This window comes from Salvelinus alpinus, chromosome 3, assembly GCF_045679555.1.
Source record: "Salvelinus alpinus chromosome 3, SLU_Salpinus.1, whole genome shotgun sequence".
NCBI classification, from domain to species: domain Eukaryota; kingdom Metazoa; phylum Chordata; class Actinopteri; order Salmoniformes; family Salmonidae; genus Salvelinus; species Salvelinus alpinus.
In genome coordinates, this window is record NC_092088.1 from 12,995,494 (window position 1) to 13,017,890 (window position 22,397).

Below are 22,397 nucleotides of genomic sequence, written 5' to 3' on the forward strand. Positions count from 1 at the left end.
ATGATTCATGAAGGTGTTATTCATGTTGTTATTCACTAGGGTTAATGTTTTAATAAGATAATTAAATTCAATCAGAAAAATTGGTAATTTTGGTATAGAATTTTGGAATCTTTGTTTGTGTATAAAGTATTTGGCAACAAGAATAAAAAAATTAACAATCATTTCAGTGGTTTTGTTATCATTGCAATAGTAACATATTATATATTTTATGTTAAAAATATAGCAAGTGTTCATAATGGTAAATAAGTACTTTGCAAGGTTTTCCCAAAATTCTGACACAAATTTACATTCAAAGAACAAGTGAGACAGATTCTCACCTTCTTTTCCACAGAAAACACAGATATCATCAATAGCCACAAATTTGGAAATCATAGAATTACATGGATATATCTTATGTAACATTTTGAAGTGCACTTCCTTAACTTTGTTTGGTATACAGTATTTGTAAGGCCTTAACCATGCATTTTTCCAGACAATGACAGGAATAAGCATGTTCCAGAAAAACTTTCCTCTCGGTGTAAGTTGGTTTTGTGAATTAAGAATTTGTCTTATATATTTATTACAACAAGATCTCTCAAGTAAGTCCACGCCTTCCAATCTGAGTTCTGGATAAACTTTGTGATCATTCCCAAAATTAAGATGACTTTTCATAAGTGTAGTTAGACCACTAGGAACGGCTTTGATCACAGAAATAAACTCTCTGAAAGGTATTGGAAACTATTTCAATGTTATAAATTGTTCATATGTGAGAATATTACCCTTGTTGTCGAAAATATCAAGAACAAAGTCAATATTCTTCTCATGCCAGCTGGGGTAGAACAATGACTTATTCCTGACAGTTATGTCTGAATTATTCCACAAAAGAGCTTTATAAGGGGAAAAATTGTGCAGGAAACATATTTTCCAGGCCATTAAAGCTTGTTGGTGAAACCTAGCCAATTTAGCAGGTAATCTTTCAGGAATATAATTACATTTCAGTAAAAATTGAAGACCTCCCAATTTATTAAATACATTATTTGGAATGAAATACCATATTGAATCGGTATCGATCAAACATTTTTTTAACCAGTTTATCTTGAAAGTGTTATTTATGTCAACAAAATCCAACACTTCTAGACCGCCTTCAGCTCTTTTGTTAGAAAGGACAGATTTTTTTAGTTTGTGAGACTTATTTTTCCAGATGAAGTCAAGAAAGGTCTTATTGAGTTTTTGAAAAGTATGTAATCTGACTACAATATTTCTGATGGTAACGTAATGGATTACAGTTACCGTTTTTTGTATTCCGATACCTGCCGTCAGTTGGGGAACCATACTCTAGTGGATATAACTGAGACTTGTCTGTCTATTGCTCTGAAATACAGTATAAACTTATACATATAATACTGTACTCTTAAATATAATTATATGAGTATAAATATACTTAAATGTGAACATAATTCAGAACAAATACCTATTTGCCTGGCTTTTAAACTGTGCGAAGTTAAACAACTGTTAGTAATATCAGTGAGGAGGATGATGATGCTGGGGGATGGATCCAGTCCCTGGAGGGCAACTAGAAGACACAAACAAGTATTCATTTTATTACTGTGAATATATCAAGAGCTGTGTGGTCTTTGTAACAGGATTCAGTAGTAAAGAGCTGTCATCTACAAGGCGTTGACCCCTTTTACGACATGGTTGTGTACCTTCATAGCTGGAACTGGAGGAACTTACTTTACATTGTTAGTTTATGTAATTATTTCTCTACAATGAGATGTCTGTCACTAACCACATTTCAGTAAAGTCATACCGTATATAAAGTTTTAAAAAAGGCCGCTGTGATGGAAACAGGAAGTTTCGACAAGGTGGGATCTTTTTGTGTCGGTAAAATTAATTATGCGAGAAATGGCGGTGGAATCGCCTTTATGAGCAAATATTGATATAATAACCATCATATCGAAGTAAACTTGAATGAACCTGATGATATGGTGTGCGGTCATTCCACTACCACTCGGGAAACTATTAGTTTATTAGGCTACAGATTCAATAAATGATGATGAATTTCACAGGGTGGTGAAAGTGCACAGTGAACTTGATGTTCTTTAAACAAAAAATATTGAGGGTCTTATCCTTGTGACATGATGATCGATGCTTGACTACCGTTTGACAAATTAAAATATTCTGTCTCATCATGAAGACTAGCCTCCCCACACAGTATCTGTCATGTAGACTAGCCTCCCCACACAGTATCTGTCATGTAGACTAGCCTCCCCACACAGTATCTGTCATGTAGACTCCCCACACAGTATCTGTCATGTAGACTAGCCTCCCCGCACAGTATCTGTCATGTAGACTAGCCTCCCCGCACAGTATCTGTCATGTAGACTAGCCTCCCCACACAGTATCTGTCATGTAGACTCCCCACACAGTATCTGCCATGTAGACTAGCCTCCCCGCACAGAATCTGTCATGTAGACTCCCCACACAGTATCTGTCATGTAGACTAGCCTCCCGGCACAGTATCTGTCATGTAGACTAGCCTCCCCACACAGTATCTGTCATGTAGACTCCCCACACAGTATCTGTCATGTAGACTAGCCTCCCCGCACAGTATCTGTCATGTAGACTCCCCACACAGTATCTGTCATGTAGACTAGCCTCCCCGCACAGTATCTGTCATGTAGACTCCCCACACAGTATCTGTCATGTAGACTCCCCACACAGTATCTGTCATGTAGACTCCCCACACAGTATCTGTCATGTAGACTAGCCTCCCCGCACAGTATCTGTCATGTAGACTAGCCTCCCCACACAGTATCTGTCATGTAGACTAGCCTCCCCGCACAGTATCTGTCATGTAGACTCCCCACACAGTATCTGTCATGTAGACTCCCCACACAGTATCTGTCATGTAGACTCCCCACACAGTATCTGTCATGTAGACTAGCCTCCCCGCACAGTATCTGTCATGTAGACTAGCCTCCCCACACAGTATCTGTCATGTAGACTAGACTCCCCACACAGTATCTGTCATGTAGACTCACCACACATTATCTGTCATGTAGACTATCCTCCCTGCACAGTATCTGTCATGTAGACTAGCCTCCCCACACAGTATCTGTCATGTAGACTCCCCGCACAGTATCTGTCATGTAGACTAGCCTCCCCACACAGTATCTGCCATGTAGACTAGCCTCCCCGTACAGTATCTGTCATGTAGACTAGCCTCCCCACACAGTATCTGCCATGTAGACTAGCCTCCCCGTACAGTATCTGCCATGTAGACTAGCCTCCCCGTACAGTATCTGTCATGTAGACTCCCCACACAGTATCTGTCATGTAGACTAGCCTCCCCACACAGTATCTGCCATGTAGACTAGCCTCCCCGTACAGTATCTGCCATGTAGACTAGCCTCCCCGTACAGTATCTGTCATGTAGACTAGCCTCCCCACACAGTATCTGCCATGTAGACTAGCCTCCCCGCACAGTATCTGTCATGTAGACTAGCCTCCCCACACAGTATCTGCCATGTAGACTAGCCTCCCCGCACAGTATCTGTCATGTAGACTCCCCACACAGTATCTGTCATGTAGACTCACCACACAGTACCTGTCATGTAGACTAGCCTCCCCACACAGTATCTGCCATGTAGACTAGCCTCCCCGCACAGTATCTGTCATGTAGACTCCCCACACAGTATCTGTCATGTAGACTCCCCACACAGTATCTGTCATGTAGACTCACCACACAGTATCTGTCATGTAGACTAGCCTCCCCACACAGTATCTGCCATGTAGACTAGCCTCCCCGCACAGTATCTGTCATGTAGACTAGCCTCCCCACACAGTATCTGCCATGTAGACTAGCCTCCCCGCACAGTATCTGTCATGTAGACTCCCCACACAGTATCTGTCATGTAGACTCCCCACACAGTATCTGTCATGTAGACTCCCCACACAGTATCTGTCATGTAGACTAGCCTCCCAGCACAGTATCTGTCATGTACACTCCCCACACAGTATCTGTCATGTAGACTAGCCTCCCCGCACAGTATCTGTCATGTAGACTAGCCTCCCCGCACAGTATCTGTCATGTAGACTCCCCACACAGTATCTGTCATGTAGACTCCCCACACAGTATCTGTCATGTAGACTCCCCACACAGTATCTGTCATGTAGACTAGCCTCCCAGCACAGTATCTGTCATGTACACTCCCCACACAGTATCTGTCATGTAGACTAGCCTCCCCGCACAGTATCTGTCATGTAGACTAGCCTCCCCGCACAGTATCTGTCATGTAGACTAGCCTCCCCACACAGCATCTGTCATGTAGACTAGCCTCCCCGCACAGTATCTGTCATGTAGACTCCCCACACAGTATCTGTCATGTAGACTCACCACACAGTACCTGTCATGTAGACTAGCCTCCCCACACAGTATCTGTCATGTAGACTAACCTCCCCACACAGTATCTGTCATGTAGACTCCCCACACAGTATCTGTCATGTAGACTCACCACACAGTACCTGTCATGTAGACTAGCCTCCCCGCACAGTATCTGTCATGTAGACTAGCCTCCCCGCACAGTATCTGTCATGTAGACTCACCACACAGTATCTGTCATGTAGACTAGCCTCCCCGCGCAGCATCTGTCATGTAGACTAGCCTCCCCGCGCAGCATCTGTCATGTAGACTAGCCTCCCCGCGCAGCATCTGTCATGTAGACTAGCCTCCCCACACAGCATCTGTCATGTAGACTAGCCTCCCCACACAGTATCTGTCATGTAGACTAGCCTCCCCGCGCAGCATCTGTCATGTAGACTAGCCTCCCCGCGCAGCATCTGTCATGTAGACTAGCCTCCCCGCGCAGTATCTGTCATGTAAACTAGCCTCCCCACACAGTATCTGTCATGTAGACTAGCCTCCCCGCGCAGTATCTGTCATGTAGACTAGCCTCCCCGCGCAGTATCTGTCATGCAGACTAGCCTCCCCACACAGTATCTGTCATGTAGACTAGCCTCCCCACACAGTATCTGTCATGTAGACTCCCCACACAGTATCTGTCATGTAGACTCCCCGCAGAGTATCTGTCATGTAGACTAGCCTCCCCACACAGTATCTGTCATGTAGACTAGCCTCCCCGCACAGTATCTGTCATGTAGACTAGCCTCCCCACACAGTATCTGTCATGTAGACTAGCATCTCCACACAGTATCTGTCATGTAGACTAGCCTCCCCACATAGTATCTGTCATGTAGACTCCCCACACAGTATCTGTCATGTAGACTAGCCTCCCCGCACAGTATCTGTCATGTAGACTAGCCTCCCCACACAGTATCTGTCATGTAGACTAGCATCTCCACACAGTATCTGTCATGTAGACTAGCCTCCCCACATAGTATCTGTCATGTAGACTCCCCACACAGTATCTGTCATGTAGACTAGCCTCCCCGCACAGTATCTGTCATGTAGACTAGCCTCCCCACACAGTATCTGTCATGTAGACTAGCCTCCCCACACAGTATCTGTCATGTAGACTAGCCTCCCCACACAGTATATGTCATGTAGACTAGCCTCCCCGCACAGTATCTGTCATGTAGACTAGCCTCCCTAGACAGTATCTGTCATGTAGACTCCCCACACAGTATCTGTCATGTAGACCCCCCACACAGTATCTGTCATGTAGACCCCCCACACAGTATCTGTCATGTAGACTAGCCTCCCCACACAGTATCTGTCATGTAGACTAGCCTCCCCACACAGTATCTGTCATGTAGACTAGCCTCCCCACACAGTATCTGTCATGTAGACTAGCCTCCCCACACAGTATCTGTCATGTAGACTAGCCTCCCCACACAGTATCTGTCATGTAGACTAGCCTCCCCATATAGTATCTGTCATGTAGACTAGCCTCCCCGTACAGTATCTGTCATGTAGACTCCCCACATAGTATCTGTCATGTAGACTAGCCTCCCCACACAGTATCTGTCATGTAGACTAGCCTCCCCGCGCAGTATCTGTCATGTAGACTAGCCTCCCCACACAGTATCTGTCATGTAGACTCCCCACACAGTATCTGTCATGTAGACTAGCCTCCCCACACAGTATCTGTCATGTAGACTAGCCTCCCCGCGCAGTATCTGTCATGTAGACTAGCCTCCACACACAGTATCTGTCATGTAGACTAGCCTCCCCACACAGTATCTGTCATGTAGACTAGCCTCCCCACACAGTATCTGTCATGTAGACTAGCCTCCCCACACAGTATCTGTCATGTAGACTAGCCTCCCCGCGCAGTATCTGTCATGTAGACTAGCCTCCACACACAGTATCTGTCATGTAGACTAGCCTCCCCACACAGTATCTGTCATGTAGACTAGCCTCCCCGCGCAGTATCTGTCATGTAGACTAGCCTCCCCACACAGTATCTGTCATGTAGACTAGCCTCCCCACACAGTATCTGTCATGTAGACTAGCCTCCACACACAGTATCTGTCATGTAGACTAGCCTCCCCACACAGTATCTGTCATGTAGACTAGCCTCCCCGCGCAGTATCTGTCATGTAGACTCCCCACACAGTATCTGTCATGTAGACTAGCCTCCCCACACAGTATCTGTCATGTAGACTCCACACACAGTATCTGTAATGTAGACTAGCCTCCACACACAGTATCTGTCATGTAGACTAGCCTCCACACACAGTATCTGTCATGTAGACTAGCCTCCCCACACAGTATCTGTCATGTAGACTCCCCACACAGTATCTGTCATGTAGACTAGCCTCCCCGCACAGTATCTGTCATGTAGACTAGCCTCCACACACAGTATCTGTCATGTAGACTAGCCTCCCCGCACAGTATCTGTCATGTAGACTCCCCACACAGTATCTGTCATGTAGACTCCACACACAGTATCTGTCATGTAGACTAGCCTCCCCACACAGTATCTGTCATGTAGACTAGCCTCCCCACACAGTATCTGTAATGTAGACTAGCCTCCACACACAGTATCTGTCATGTAGACTAGCCTCCACACACAGTATCTGTCATGTAGACTAGCCTCCCCGCACAGTATCTGTCATGTAGACTAGCCTCCACACACAGTATCTGTCATGTAGACTAGCCTCCACACACAGTATCTGTCATGTAGACTAGCCTCCCCGCACAGTATCTGTCATGTAGACTAGCCTCCACACACAGTATCTGTCATGTAGACTAGCCTCCCCGCACAGTATCTGTCATGTAGACTCCCCACACAGTATCTGTCATGTAGACTCCACATACAGTATCTGTAATGTAGACTAGCCTCCACACACAGTATCTGTCATGTAGACTAGACTCCCCACACAGTATCTGTCATGTAGACTCCCCACACAGTATCTGTCATGTAGACTAGCCTCCCAGCACAGTATCTGTCATGTACACTCCCCACACAGTATCTGTCATGTAGACTAGCCTCCCCGCACAGTATCTGTCATGTAGACTAGCCTCCCCGCACAGTATCTGTCATGTAGACTCCCCACACAGTATCTGTCATGTAGACTCCCCACACAGTATCTGTCATGTAGACTCCCCACACAGTATCTGTCATGTAGACTAGCCTCCCAGCACAGTATCTGTCATGTACACTCCCCACACAGTATCTGTCATGTAGACTAGCCTCCCCGCACAGTATCTGTCATGTAGACTAGCCTCCCCGCACAGTATCTGTCATGTAGACTAGCCTCCCCACACAGCATCTGTCATGTAGACTAGCCTCCCCGCACAGTATCTGTCATGTAGACTCCCCACACAGTATCTGTCATGTAGACTCACCACACAGTACCTGTCATGTAGACTAGCCTCCCCACACAGTATCTGTCATGTAGACTAACCTCCCCACACAGTATCTGTCATGTAGACTCCCCACACAGTATCTGTCATGTAGACTCACCACACAGTACCTGTCATGTAGACTAGCCTCCCCGCACAGTATCTGTCATGTAGACCAGCCTCCCCGCACAGTATCTGTCATGTAGACTCACCACACAGTATCTGTCATGTAGACTAGCCTCCCCGCGCAGCATCTGTCATGTAGACTAGCCTCCCCGCGCAGCATCTGTCATGTAGACTAGCCTCCCCGCGCAGCATCTGTCATGTAGACTAGCCTCCCCACACAGCATCTGTCATGTAGACTAGCCTCCCCACACAGTATCTGTCATGTAGACTAGCCTCCCCGCGCAGCATCTGTCATGTAGACTAGCCTCCCCGCGCAGCATCTGTCATGTAGACTAGCCTCCCCGCGCAGTATCTGTCATGTAGACTAGCCTCCCCACACAGTATCTGTCATGTAGACTAGCCTCCCCGCGCAGTATCTGTCATGTAGACTAGCCTCCCCGCGCAGTATCTGTCATGTAGACTAGCCTCCCCACACAGTATCTGTCATGTAGACTAGCCTCCCCACACAGTATCTGTCATGTAGACTCCCCACACAGTATCTGTCATGTAGACTCCCCGCAGAGTATCTGTCATGTAGACTAGCCTCCCCACACAGTATCTGTCATGTAGACTAGCCTCCCCGCACAGTATCTGTCATGTAGACTAGCCTCCCCACACAGTATCTGTCATGTAGACTAGCATCTCCACACAGTATCTGTCATGTAGACTAGCCTCCCCACATAGTATCTGTCATGTAGACTCCCCACACAGTATCTGTCATGTAGACTAGCCTCCCCGCACAGTATCTGTCATGTAGACTAGCCTCCCCACACAGTATCTGTCATGTAGACTAGCATCTCCACACAGTATCTGTCATGTAGACTAGCCTCCCCACATAGTATCTGTCATGTAGACTCCCCACACAGTATCTGTCATGTAGACTAGCCTCCCCGCACAGTATCTGTCATGTAGACTAGCCTCCCCACACAGTATCTGTCATGTAGACTAGCCTCCCCACACAGTATCTGTCATGTAGACTAGCCTCCCCACACAGTATATGTCATGTAGACTAGCCTCCCCGCACAGTATCTGTCATGTAGACTAGCCTCCCTAGACAGTATCTGTCATGTAGACTCCCCACACAGTATCTGTCATGTAGACCCCCCACACAGTATCTGTCATGTAGACCCCCCACACAGTATCTGTCATGTAGACTAGCCTCCCCACACAGTATCTGTCATGTAGACTAGCCTCCCCACACAGTATCTGTCATGTAGACTAGCCTCCCCACACAGTATCTGTCATGTAGACTAGCCTCCCCACACAGTATCTGTCATGTAGACTAGCCTCCCCACACAGTATCTGTCATGTAGACTAGCCTCCCCATATAGTATCTGTCATGTAGACTAGCCTCCCCGTACAGTATCTGTCATGTAGACTCCCCACATAGTATCTGTCATGTAGACTAGCCTCCCCACACAGTATCTGTCATGTAGACTAGCCTCCCCGCGCAGTATCTGTCATGTAGACTAGCCTCCCCACACAGTATCTGTCATGTAGACTCCCCACACAGTATCTGTCATGTAGACTAGCCTCCCCACACAGTATCTGTCATGTAGACTAGCCTCCCCGCGCAGTATCTGTCATGTAGACTAGCCTCCACACACAGTATCTGTCATGTAGACTAGCCTCCCCACACAGTATCTGTCATGTAGACTAGCCTCCCCACACAGTATCTGTCATGTAGACTAGCCTCCCCACACAGTATCTGTCATGTAGACTAGCCTCCCCGCGCAGTATCTGTCATGTAGACTAGCCTCCACACACAGTATCTGTCATGTAGACTAGCCTCCCCACACAGTATCTGTCATGTAGACTAGCCTCCCCGCGCAGTATCTGTCATGTAGACTAGCCTCCCCACACAGTATCTGTCATGTAGACTAGCCTCCCCACACAGTATCTGTCATGTAGACTAGCCTCCACACACAGTATCTGTCATGTAGACTAGCCTCCCCACACAGTATCTGTCATGTAGACTAGCCTCCCCGCGCAGTATCTGTCATGTAGACTCCCCACACAGTATCTGTCATGTAGACTAGCCTCCCCACACAGTATCTGTCATGTAGACTCCACACACAGTATCTGTAATGTAGACTAGCCTCCACACACAGTATCTGTCATGTAGACTAGCCTCCACACACAGTATCTGTCATGTAGACTAGCCTCCCCACACAGTATCTGTCATGTAGACTCCCCACACAGTATCTGTCATGTAGACTAGCCTCCCCGCACAGTATCTGTCATGTAGACTAGCCTCCACACACAGTATCTGTCATGTAGACTAGCCTCCCCGCACAGTATCTGTCATGTAGACTCCCCACACAGTATCTGTCATGTAGACTCCACACACAGTATCTGTCATGTAGACTAGCCTCCCCACACAGTATCTGTCATGTAGACTAGCCTCCCCACACAGTATCTGTAATGTAGACTAGCCTCCACACACAGTATCTGTCATGTAGACTAGCCTCCACACACAGTATCTGTCATGTAGACTAGCCTCCCCGCACAGTATCTGTCATGTAGACTAGCCTCCACACACAGTATCTGTCATGTAGACTAGCCTCCACACACAGTATCTGTCATGTAGACTAGCCTCCCCGCACAGTATCTGTCATGTAGACTAGCCTCCACACACAGTATCTGTCATGTAGACTAGCCTCCCCGCACAGTATCTGTCATGTAGACTCCCCACACAGTATCTGTCATGTAGACTCCACATACAGTATCTGTAATGTAGACTAGCCTCCACACACAGTATCTGTCATGTAGACTAGACTCCCCACACAGTATCTGTCATGTAGACTCCCCACACAGTATCTGTCATGTAGACTCCACACACAGTATCTGTCATGTAGACTAGCCTCCACACACAGTATCTGTCATGTAGACTAGACTCCCCACACAGTATCTGTCATGTAGACTAGACTCCCCACACAGTATCTGCCAGCGGGTGGCTAGAGCGAACGTGTCAAGACCAGAGTAGGCACCTTTAACGCTATTTAAATCAGTGGAGCTGAAAATGTGATGGAAACACATTGAACTTTAGATTTTTATTCGGTATATGAAAACTTAAGCAAAAAAAAGTACATTTTGTGTGCACTGTCATCATGCACTGATTTTGATCTGCAACAAGTCAGTTTGGTGGAAACATTCCACTGGTGAGAAAATGTGCATATTTTCTCTATGCAGATTCTAGAATATATTTGCATGAAAATCTTTCACCAATTGGATGGAAACCTAGTTCATGATTGGGACTGAGACACTAATTTCTGACGATTCAATAGTCTGTTTAAGGCTTACTTACAGTTGAATTTGAAAGTGGGTAGACTGACTACTCATTGGTGTTCAATATAATGTTCAGTCATTTTAATTGCAGTGCAAAAACAAAACAGTGCACAGCCGTGCATCTAGATCCAGGTGCTGGCAGGAACAAGTGGTATTCAAAAACAAGTGTAGAAATCACAAGAGAAGACAGGCTTAAGCACTTATTTATATTTTACATTAACAAACAAGTTTCGTTTTCAGCGTCGTCAGGTTCGTAATATGTTACATTGGCGATTCTGTGTTGCTTAAACCTCTATGGCCTTATTGGACTCTGATTAAGTCTGTGTAAATGATTGATTGGAGTAATGACTAATGGAGCAGACGTTTGAACTCCAAAATCAAAACCACCAAGGTTAAGGTATGGATAGAGTTTTTCAGTGAAGTTGCAGCCAATGAAAGAGTAGATATGAGACGTGGCCTCCACATTATAGAAGGAGATCCGACCCCCCTCAAAATCCACAAACACCCCCACTTTCTGGGGCTTCTCAATGAAGAGAGTTAGAGAAGGAGAGTTGTTGGCCTGACACCTATCCCCTTTCCCGAGTTCCACAGTCCAGAATCCATTCTTCGGGCTCAGTGAACACAACAACCCAGTCCTCTCGATGGACTCTCTGGCCACGCCTAACTTCCAGGAAACGCTCCCCTTCACCTGCACCTCATAGTAGAATTTCCCAGAGGAGTAGCCCTACCTGGGTTGTCAGGGAGAATCATTCTTCTAACTCCCTTTCTCACCCGTTTCCTGTTCTTGGATACGACAACCCTGTCATATGCTGTATCAGGGTCCAGAATCACATCCACTGCATACTGCTGCATCTTCTTCAGATTGATGTCATGAAAGTGCGCCACTGCTTTAGTGCATCTTTCAGAAAAGAATCTCACAATCGTCTCCAGCCTAGACAAGGAATTTATCAAAACTCTCCCCACATTCCCCACACACGTCTCACTGTAAACACTGATCTCAGACCAGTCCTTGATGTTTGGAGGGGTACACAGGGATGGGAAGGTCTGGAGGAGGTGGAGGTGGTCCTCAGTGTGTGAGAGCTGTTCCAACTCAGTGTGTCTCCTACGTAGGTCAGTGATTTCCTGCTCCAGCTCTTTAATAAACCCTTCAGCCCGATTCTCTGCTGCTTTCTGCTTCTTCTCAACCTCCTCAATGAACTCAGCCTTGCGTTCCTCAATGGAATCCATCAGATCACTGAAGACCCGCAGGCTGTCGGCCATCTCGCACTGTGTATCTCTCTTGCTGAGCTCTACTGAGTGTTTGATATTCTGAACCTTCTCTAGTTGTTCCCTGATCATCTGCCGTATCTGTCGCTCCGTCTTCCCCAGCTGAACCTTCCTCTCTCCACACTCTTCTTCTAGAGGTACGGTGTGGTGATTCTTGTGGTCTGTCTCAATGCAGAACTGACACACACACGTCTGGTCGGTCCTACAGAACAGCTCCAGCAGTCTGTCATGCTTCTTACACATCCTGTCTTCCAGGTTCTCCACGGGGTCTATTAGCTTGTGCCTTTTCAGGCCGGTGACTCTCTGATGAGGCTGCAGGTGAGTCTCACAGAAAGAGGTTTGACACTCCAGGCAGGACTTCAGAGCCTTACACCGTTTGCCAGTGCAAACATCACAGACCATTTCTCTAAGCGAAGGGAGGGACTCATCTAGGTCTCCCGCTCTCTTCCGCTTAAAATAATCTGCAACATCCCTGAGTGTTGTGTTGGTTTTTAGCTTAAGTCTTCTGTTGAATTTATGCTTGCACAGTGGACACTGGCACAGGTCAGTGGTATCCCAGTATCCGCTGATACAGACCTTGCAGAAGTTGTGTCCACATGGAGTGGAGACAGGCTCAGTGAACACATCCAGACAGATAGAGCACTGGAACTGAACTTCAGACATGAGACGGCTAGAGGACGCCATTTCTGGAACACAAAATAACAACTATAAAAATACTTACTAGAACGAGTCAGCGTTATACAGTAATTCACTTCCTGGAATGAGTCAGCGGTATAAAGTAATTCACTTCCTGGAATGAGTCAGCGTTATACACTAATTCACTTCCTATAATGAGTCAGCGTTATACAGTAATTCACTTTCTGAATACTAAATGTATTGTTAGATGTAAGACCATTTTTGTAGTGATATCAAAACAATTGACATTTTTTACACAATTTTTAGAGATAGACAAAGCTTTTTATCATAAAGAGGTTAACAAAAGAGTCTATTGTACTATTACCCAGGTACATGCAATCAACTTTCTAACTATGTATTAAATGGGGCAATCAGATTTAAAATAACTATAGATAGCCATGGGCCAATGCCTCATGAGCTTAGTTCAACTGTCTTACCGCAACAAAACACAACATATGAACTTGTTTTACTCCATTGTTTGTAAACAGCGTAAATTGTAAAAAAATAAATAAAAATAAACATACAAATAAATAGAGCTTGAAAAAATTATTTTGATGACAATGGTTACATTTGTCCAGCCCACAAAAAGTGTAATGGTAACCGCTTTTCTGCTGTTTCAATCTCAGATTTTCCCTTTAAAGCGGCAATCAGCACTTGAAACCATAACAAAGCATTTTCCCCGCCACTGTTTCACTAAAAAGCTGAGAGATGGGGCTGGTGAAATACATTATCTAACCACTGTCAAATTAATTGACAGAGCTATGGATGCAAGGACTGACTGTCCATGATGTCAAAATGATAGTTTTAACCATGTTATGAGGCTATATAGTGCATGTTTACATTGTTTATATACACTGGGGTAAAACTAGTCAATTTTAGCAACTCGGGTGTATTTACATACACTAGCATTGCATTCAATTGTTTTGGCTTGCACAAAACAGCCCGCGGGAAGCCAGAAGTTAAATACAATTCCATTTTAACTTACTGTGCCAGAGGGCAGTACGGTTGGTCATTATACAGGGAGAATTTGAGACAAAATATCTAAAGGATCGTATTATTAAACAGACTTCCCAAATGTAACCGGTGCCCCCGGACATTGACTCTGTACCGGTACTCCCTGTATATCGCCTCGCTATTGTTATTTTACTGCTGCTCTTTAATAATTTGTTACTCTTATTTCTTATTGTTAAGGTATTTTTTATTTTATTTTTTCAACTGCATTGTTGGTTAAGGGCTTGTAAGTAAGCATTTCACTGTAAGGTCTACACCTGTTGTATTCGGCACATGTGACAAATACAATTTGAGTTAGTCTGTTGTAGACCTACTTCCTCTCTGCTTAGCTCATGTCAAAATGAAAGTCCCGAAAAGTTAATTATTTTTTGTCCACATATGGCGCACAAGTAGGACTTCTATTTTGACATGAGCTAAGCAGAGAGGAAGTGGGTCTACAACAGACCCAAGTTTGGAAAATCTGTTTAATCATATGATCCTTTAGATATTTTGGCTGCATTCTAAACACTTAAAAGACACACCCTCTCCCTTCAGCACTCAAATTCAGTGGACACTTCTGATGAAGTCTGACGAGTTGACACTTGCAGGGCATGGGAAGAATTAATACATTTAAAAATGACCGCTCTTGCCCGGAAATGTGTCACTCGTTCATCCCACGGTTGTGTTTTCAGTCATCCTGGAACTATCATTTGTGCCTTATATGCACAACAGTCAATTATGATTGCATTTAATATCTTGGATAGAAGACAACGCATCCCCAGACCTCGAATGTTAGCCACCATACTATATCAAGTAAATCGACAATTACAATGTGTAAGTGTGATGTCAGGGAAAGTTATGTGAGCAAGTTAACGTTTCCAAAAGCTAACCAAACAAAATCATTACTTTTATTATACGTGTTTGAGCCGTCATGTGCATTAGTAGCACAATTGAACTTATTTACATTTGTTTTTGCTTACACTTGTATGTTGACTTCTCCATATAAAATGTTGGTTTTAAGTTTTGGCTGACATTTCTTAGCGGATGCATGCATGAATTGAATTATGGGGCGTTTCAGGCCCGGAGGGAACATAATTGTACACTCGCAAACTTCATTAAAAACGAAGGCTGAGGGGCTTATGTTGCCAACTTCCCTTGCTTGACTAATCATTTGGACCAGCGATAAAGATGGCCGCGGGGATTCCCCCAAGGGCGTAAGGTGAGAGTAAATGGAGGAGGATGTCTTTTATGAGTTTGAAACAGCCTTCGGCTGACACACACTATCCCCTCAACCCTCAAATGAAGTGGACACTTCTGATGATGTATCATGACATCTGACGAGTATACACTTGCAGGGCAAGGGAGGAAGGATTTTTAAATTGACCACCCTTGGCTGGAAATTCGTCACTCGTTCATCCCGCGATGATTGTGTTTTCAGCCACCGGTAGCTTGTGGGTGCTTTATATGTGCTACAGTCAATTATGATTACATGTCTAATTATATTAACTTTATAATTATTAATATACGCATACTGTATGATAGCTAGCAAATTTATTAGCTAACTAACGTTAGCCTGCCTAGCTACTTCTAAAGGAAAATGTTTTATTTCTACAATTTCCAAAAGCTAACCAAACAAAAACATCATTACTTTTATGAGACGTATTTGTGCATTAGTAGCCAAATTTCTAACTTATTTACATTTGTTTTTACTTACACTTGTATGTTGACTCCATATTGACGTTGAGGTTTTAAGTTTTGGCGGACTTTTCTTCGCGGATGTTAGTGATGGGTCTTTCGCGAACGAGTCAGCTCTAATAGGCTAACCACACCGCTCGCGCACGTTTCAAAATACATTTTGAAATCTATGTTATTCAATTGCACCCACACTGCTCGCGAGCGTCTGCGTTGCCAAGGGCTAAAATAGAACTCCTTTCTATTTCTGATGCAGATCGCGCTGCAAGTCCTGCCTCTCCCATCTCCTCATTGGTTTATAGAAGCAGGTACCCATGTGCCATCTCCTCATTGGATATACCCACGTGGGTGATTGAAAGATGAACTGTGTTGCCGGTCGGTGTAGTAATACTATGAAAGTTTAAATGCCAATCACCATATAAGTTCAAAGATGAAAAAGCCTGGAAGGAGGAAAGATGGCTAGAAATGATTCGGTTGACCGTTTTATATGTGGATTAATTGTCGGAGTAGAGGACCTTGTGCATTTCAGGTGAAATAACTCAATGGTTTATATCCCAGGACAAATTAGCTAGCAACAGCAAGCTAGCTAAATAGGCCAAATTAGCTAGCAAGTGCAAGCTAACTAGCTAAATTGCCATAAATGTTTAATGCTTTTTGACCTGTTCCCAAATTAACACAATTGGTTCAGAGTTTGTTTTGATATTTTAACCTGCGTGACGTGATCGCTTTTGGTGTAGGGGGACAAAATAAATGTATGCACGATGGCGCACGCGCGCAGCCGGTTTGGGTTCCCTGTAAGAACCAGCTCTTGTAGGTGAAAATTGGGAGCCTGCTCGCATATCAGAAGACCCGAATCTATTTATAAAAATATGAAAAATTAAGATACGAATAATCAAAAGATTAAAATGAATAGAATGAACAAATTCAAAGAACAAAAAAATTAACAAAAATAGGCCTAAATGCTCAAGCGCACACACATTCGTTCTGATTGTCTGCTCAGACTAACAGCCTCACCTGTTGTTCCTGTCAATCAGACATGCAGCTTCAACCAATGAACCAAAGATGCGTGAGGGAGTGCCGAGCCAACTCACTCACAGTCAAACACTTAGCAGCCGAAGAGAGAGAGGAAGGACAGCTGTGAAAACAACAGCTGGAAATGAGTCGGAAGCACAGTAGCATTTGGATGCATTTGAACTTCTTTGGGATAGGGGGCAACATTTTCACGTTTGGATGAAAAGCGTGCCCAGAGTAAACTGCCTGCTACTCAGAGCCAGTTGCTAATATATGCATATTATTAGTAGATTTGGATAGAAAACACTCTGAAGTTTGTAAAACTGTTTGAATGATGTCTATGAGTATAACAGAACTCATATGGCAGGCAAAACCCTGAGAAAAATCCAACCCGGAAGTGGGAAATCTGAGGTTTGTAGTTTTTCAACTCATCGAATATACCGTGTCTATGGGGTCATATTGCACTTCCTAAGGCTTCTACTAGACGTCAACAGTCTTTAGAACCTTGTTTGATGCTTCTACTGTAAAGGAGGGGGGAATGGGAGCTGAATGAGTCAGAGGTCTGCCAGAGTGGCATGAGCTGACCACGCGAGGTCACTCACGTGAGCGTGACCTGCGTTCCATTGCAATTCTAAAGACAAGGGAATTCTCCGGTTGGAACATTATTAAAGATTTATGTTAAAGAAATCCTAAATATTGATTCTATACATCGTTTGACATGTTTCCACGGACTGTAACGGAACTTTTTGACTTTTCGTCTGGACCTAGTGATCGCGCGTCATGAATTTGGATTTGTGAACTCAAGGCGCGAACAACAAGGAGGTATTTGGACATAAATTATGGACTTTATCGAACTAAACAAACATTTATTGTGGAACTGGGATTCCTGGGAGTGCATTCTGATGAAGATCATCAAAGGTAAGTGAATATTTATAATGCTATTTCTGACTTCTGTTGATTCCGCAACATGGCGGGTATATGTTTGGCTTGTTTTGGTCTCTGAGCGCCGTACTCAGATTATTGCATGGTTTGCTTTTCCATAAAGCTTTTTTGAAATCTGACAAAGCGGTTGCATTAAGGAGAAGTATATCTATAATTCTGTGCATAATACGTGTATCTTTTATCAAAGTTTATTATGAGTATTTCTGTAACCTGATGTGGCTCTGTGCAAATTCACGGGATGTTTTGGAGGCAAAGCCAAATGTAAACTGAGGTTTTTGGATATAAATATGAACTTGATCGAACAACACATACATGTATTGTATAACATGTTGTCCCGGGAGTGTCATCTGATGAAGAATATCAAAGGTTAGTGATTCATTTTATCTCTATTTCTGCTTTTTGTGACTCCTCTCTTTGGTTTGAAAATGGCTGTATGCTTTCTGTGGCTAGTTGCTGACCTAACATAATGATATGTTGTGCTTTCGCCGAAAAGCCTTTTGAAATTGGACACTGTGGTTGGATTAACGAGAAGTTTATCTTTAAAATGGTGTCTAATACTTGTATGTTTGAGAAACTTGAATTATGAGATTTCTGTTGATTGAATTTGGCGCCCTGCAATTTCATTGGCTGTTGGCGAGGGGTTTCGCTAGCGGAACGGGGTTCTGCTAGCGGAACCCCGTTCCCAGACAGGTTAATAATGTAGACAATGTTAGAGCACAGTGTAGAATTTGCCAAAACCTAAATCTCATATAAAAACGGTTCTTCGCACAACCTACACCGGCATGTGCGAACTGTGCACCCAACTGTGAAGCTAGCTGTAGCGGAGCTACGAGAAACTAGCGGACCTGCTAGTGACAGTGGTGGAGCCAGCACCTCCACACGTGGAGTTAAATCCACTCAGTCAAGTAGGCCTACTCCGCCACCCACAGCAACGCAGTCTTCTATGGACCAGTTTATGCCAAAGTTTATGTCTGTAGCAAAACAAGGCCAAATTGATATTGCATTGGCTAAAACGATTGCCACCGATTTCCAGCCATTTTTGATCGTGGAGGACAGAGGTTTTAGAAATTATAGCAATAGTCTAAATCCAATGTACACAATTTCAAGCAGGAAAACCCTTTCAAAATCACTTATTCCAAAACAGTAGGAGACCACACAGGCTACTGCAGTTTGCCTTACCACTGACTGCTGGACATCAAGGGTAACCACTTCTTACATGTCACTTCATTGAAGATTTTTCGATGTCTAGCTGTCTACTGGACTGCCTTGAGTTCAGCGACAGGCACACCTCAGAGAACTTGGCAGAGGAACTGTTGAGAGTGGCCAGAGAATGGCAAGTAGATGGAAAAGTGGTCTGTTGTGTTAGCGACAATGCAGCTAACATAACCAAAGACATGAAAATGTTAAAATGGACCCATCATCCATGTCTTGCCCACACAGTCAACCTGATAGTAAGAGATGCTCTGCAGGTGATGAAGCCCACTGTGGACAAAGTGAAAGCAGCTGTGGAATAGCACAGGAGCACAGTAGGTGCTGAAAAACTAAAGTCTACACAACGCCAGATGGGGATGCCTGAGCTGAGGCCTAAACAAGACTACAAGGTGGAATTCAACATTTTATATGTTTAAAAAAAAATGTTTCACCCCCTTTTCCCCCTTATTTCGTGGAATCCATTTGGTAGTAGTTACTGTCTTGTCTCATCGCTGCAACTCCCGTACGGACTCAGGAGAGGCGAAGGTCGAGAGCCATGCGTCCTCCGAAACACAACCCAACCAAGCCGCGCTGCTTCTTGACACAATGCACATCCAACCCGGAAGCCAGCCGCACCAATGTGTCGGAGGAAACACCGTACACCTTGCGACACCTTGCGACCGTGTCAGTGTGCACTGCGCCCGGCCCGCCACAGGAGTCGCTAGTGTGCGATGAGAAAAGGATATCCCTGCCGGCCAAACCCTCCCTAACCCAGACGACGCTGGGACAATTGTGCGCTGCCACATGGGCCTCCCGGTCACGGCCGGCTGCGACAGAGCATGAGCGCGAACCCAGAATCTCTGATGGCACAGCTAACACTACGATGCAGTGCGCCACCCGGGAGGCTGAACATTTTATATGTTGAAGCGGTTTTTTGAGTCAAAGGATGCCATCATCTCTACCCTGGCCATTGTCAATGCCCCTGTTGATGCTCTGACCCAAGAGGAATGGGAGGTGAAGGAAAGAGGTGTGCAGAGTCCTGGAACCTTTTGAGCAGGTCACTGTGGAGATCAGGAGAGAGGTACAGTAAGCAGTTATTACCACATCATTATTTAATCCAGTATTATTTATGTATATGAGCAGTAGATGAGAATGTAGTATCAGTAGACAAAATATGAACCTGAACTAATAAGTTACTGTTCTCTCTTTTCAGCTATGTGACAGCCTCAAAAATGATACTCCTGTGTAAGGGTCTGCAGCGAATCACAGCGAATCACATCAAGCAAATGTAACCACAGGACATGTGACAGAGTTGATGGACACCCTATGTTCATCAATGGACAGAAAGTTCCACAGAATGGAAAATAATCACGTGCTATTAGAAACCGCTGCAATTGACCCAAGGTTTAAGAAGTTAGCCTTCAGTGATGCCAGAGCGATTGATGAGGCTCTTCAAAGAATAACCTCAGCAGCAGGGAGGGACAGTCCCAGCAGAGCTGGCTCAGGCACCAGGGCAACAGGAAGAAGAGGGATCAGATGGAGCAGAAGCACCAGCAGTAGTGCCACAAACCTCTGCTTTTGGATGCTGTTTGACAAGAGAGCAACTGGGGATGCAGCACGAAAGAATCCCTCAGCAGATGCCATAATGGAGGTCCGATCATATTTGGAAGAGCCTCTCCTCCAAAGATCTGCAGATCCTCTGAGCTGGAGGAAGAACAAGGCCTCTGTCTACCCACGGCTTACTAAAGTCATGACAGGGAGACTCTGCATAGTGGCCACATCTGTTCCCTCAGAGGTTCTTCTCGAAAACGGGACAAATAATTACTGAGAGAAGAAACCGCATCAGTCCCTCGAAAGTGAGGCAGCTTGCATTTCTGAATGCAAATCTCTCATAAAAGCAAAATATGGTCAGCGTCACTGTGTGCTGCTGGTTATAACATGGTAATAAAGAAGAGAGAAAAGAGAGACCAGTTTAATGTTTTAAGTGGGATGCTGCAGTTTTGCAAATTGTTATTTATTTTTCTTTGATATGGTGCAATATTCTATTATTATGTTGTTCAGATTGTATTCATTTTGAATGGTTAGATTTATATGTACTTTGTTTATATACTTTTAAAAGTTATACTTTAAATATACTTTTTCATAACAAACCAATGCATTTTTAAATACATTGTGGTTAAGGTAGAGTATGATTTAATTTAATAATTTAATTAGAATTGTTTTAACACCAATCATAGTCAAACTATTGCAAACTGTTTGACTTGAAAAAATACAAAACATATTTTTTTTAAAGAGCCGTTTGGGCGCAAAAAGAGCCGGAATGCCCATCGCTAGCGGATGTCCAATCATCTTGAATTTAATTATGGAGCGTTTCAGGCCCGGAGTGAACATAATTGTACACTCGCAAACTTCATTAAAAACGAGGGCTGAGGGCCTTACGTTGTAAACTTCCTTTGCGTGGCTCATAATTTGGACCGACGACAAAATTTGTCCACGGGTATTCCCCCAAGTGCTGAGGGTTTTAGGCCGAGGGCTATCTACTTTGAGTTTGAAATGCAGCCTTTGTATCAAATAGCCCGGTAATAATGACCAACCGTCCTGCCCGGTGACTGTTTTTGTGCAACCCAATACAATTGAAAGCAACGCTTGTGTATGTAAATACACCCGCGTTGCTAAAAGCAGCTAGAGTAAAACAACTCATATTGGGTTCTGATGGAGTACGATAGTTGAACTAAGCTCACCAGGCATTTATTACATTCTTCAATAATCAGTAATATATGTCTTATTCATTTATAAAAACATGGATGTAAAACCTGCAGATTGCCCCATTACGGTTTGGAGAAGTTGATTTATTAACTGATACTAGGCCGTCTATATGTTATTAGAAATTTCCAAAAGTGGAACACGGGAGGAAAAACAGGAAGTGCAGTGATTATGGCAGAATTCCACACGTCCAGGTAAATCTCTGTTTCTCTCTTTACTCACCTGAGTGTGCTTACTCCTCTTTGTCTTGACGAAAGGTAAACGTTGTGTAGCTTGCGTAAAGAGTAGGAGAGAGTTTGTCACCATGTGCAAAATGGCATCCACACTCAACTCATCCCTGCTCTGCTGCTCTTAAAGGGGCAGAGTTATTTTTTAGAGTCAGGCTGTTTTCAAACCATACCAGGGCACTCAACTCTTACACCACATGCTGTTTTTCTGTTTTGCACAACATGGTGTCCCAGGTCTAAATCAAATCCAATTTTATTTGTCACATGCGCCGATTACAACAGGTGAAATGCTTAATTACAAGCCCTTAACCAACAGTGCAGTTCAAGAAAGAGTTAAGAAAATATTTACTAAGTAAAATAAAAAAGTAACACATAACAATAACGAGGCTATATAC

The 22,397-nt window shown here is 44.2% G+C and overlaps 1 protein-coding gene across 2 annotated transcripts; it reads right to left on the reverse strand.

Annotated features, from left to right (window-relative positions):
• Positions 1 to 10,995: 10,995 nt before the first annotated feature.
• On the reverse strand, positions 10,996 to 22,219 carry LOC139570042 (E3 ubiquitin-protein ligase TRIM47-like). Of its 2 annotated transcripts, XM_071391493.1 has the most exons (3): positions 21,998 to 22,169; positions 16,883 to 17,003; positions 10,996 to 13,197 (listed from the first exon to the last, which is right to left on the reverse strand). In XM_071391493.1, exon 3 carries the CDS (start codon positions 13,193 to 13,195, stop codon positions 11,930 to 11,932), a length of 1,266 nt encoding a protein of 421 aa, XP_071247594.1. In that variant the 5' UTR covers positions 13,196 to 13,197; positions 16,883 to 17,003; positions 21,998 to 22,169; the 3' UTR covers positions 10,996 to 11,929. The 2 variants fall into 2 exon arrangements, with proteins under 2 accessions (XP_071247594.1, XP_071247593.1); XM_071391492.1 differs by lacking the exon at positions 16,883 to 17,003 and having other exon boundaries at positions 21,998 to 22,219.
• Positions 22,220 to 22,397: the final 178 nt, after the last annotated feature.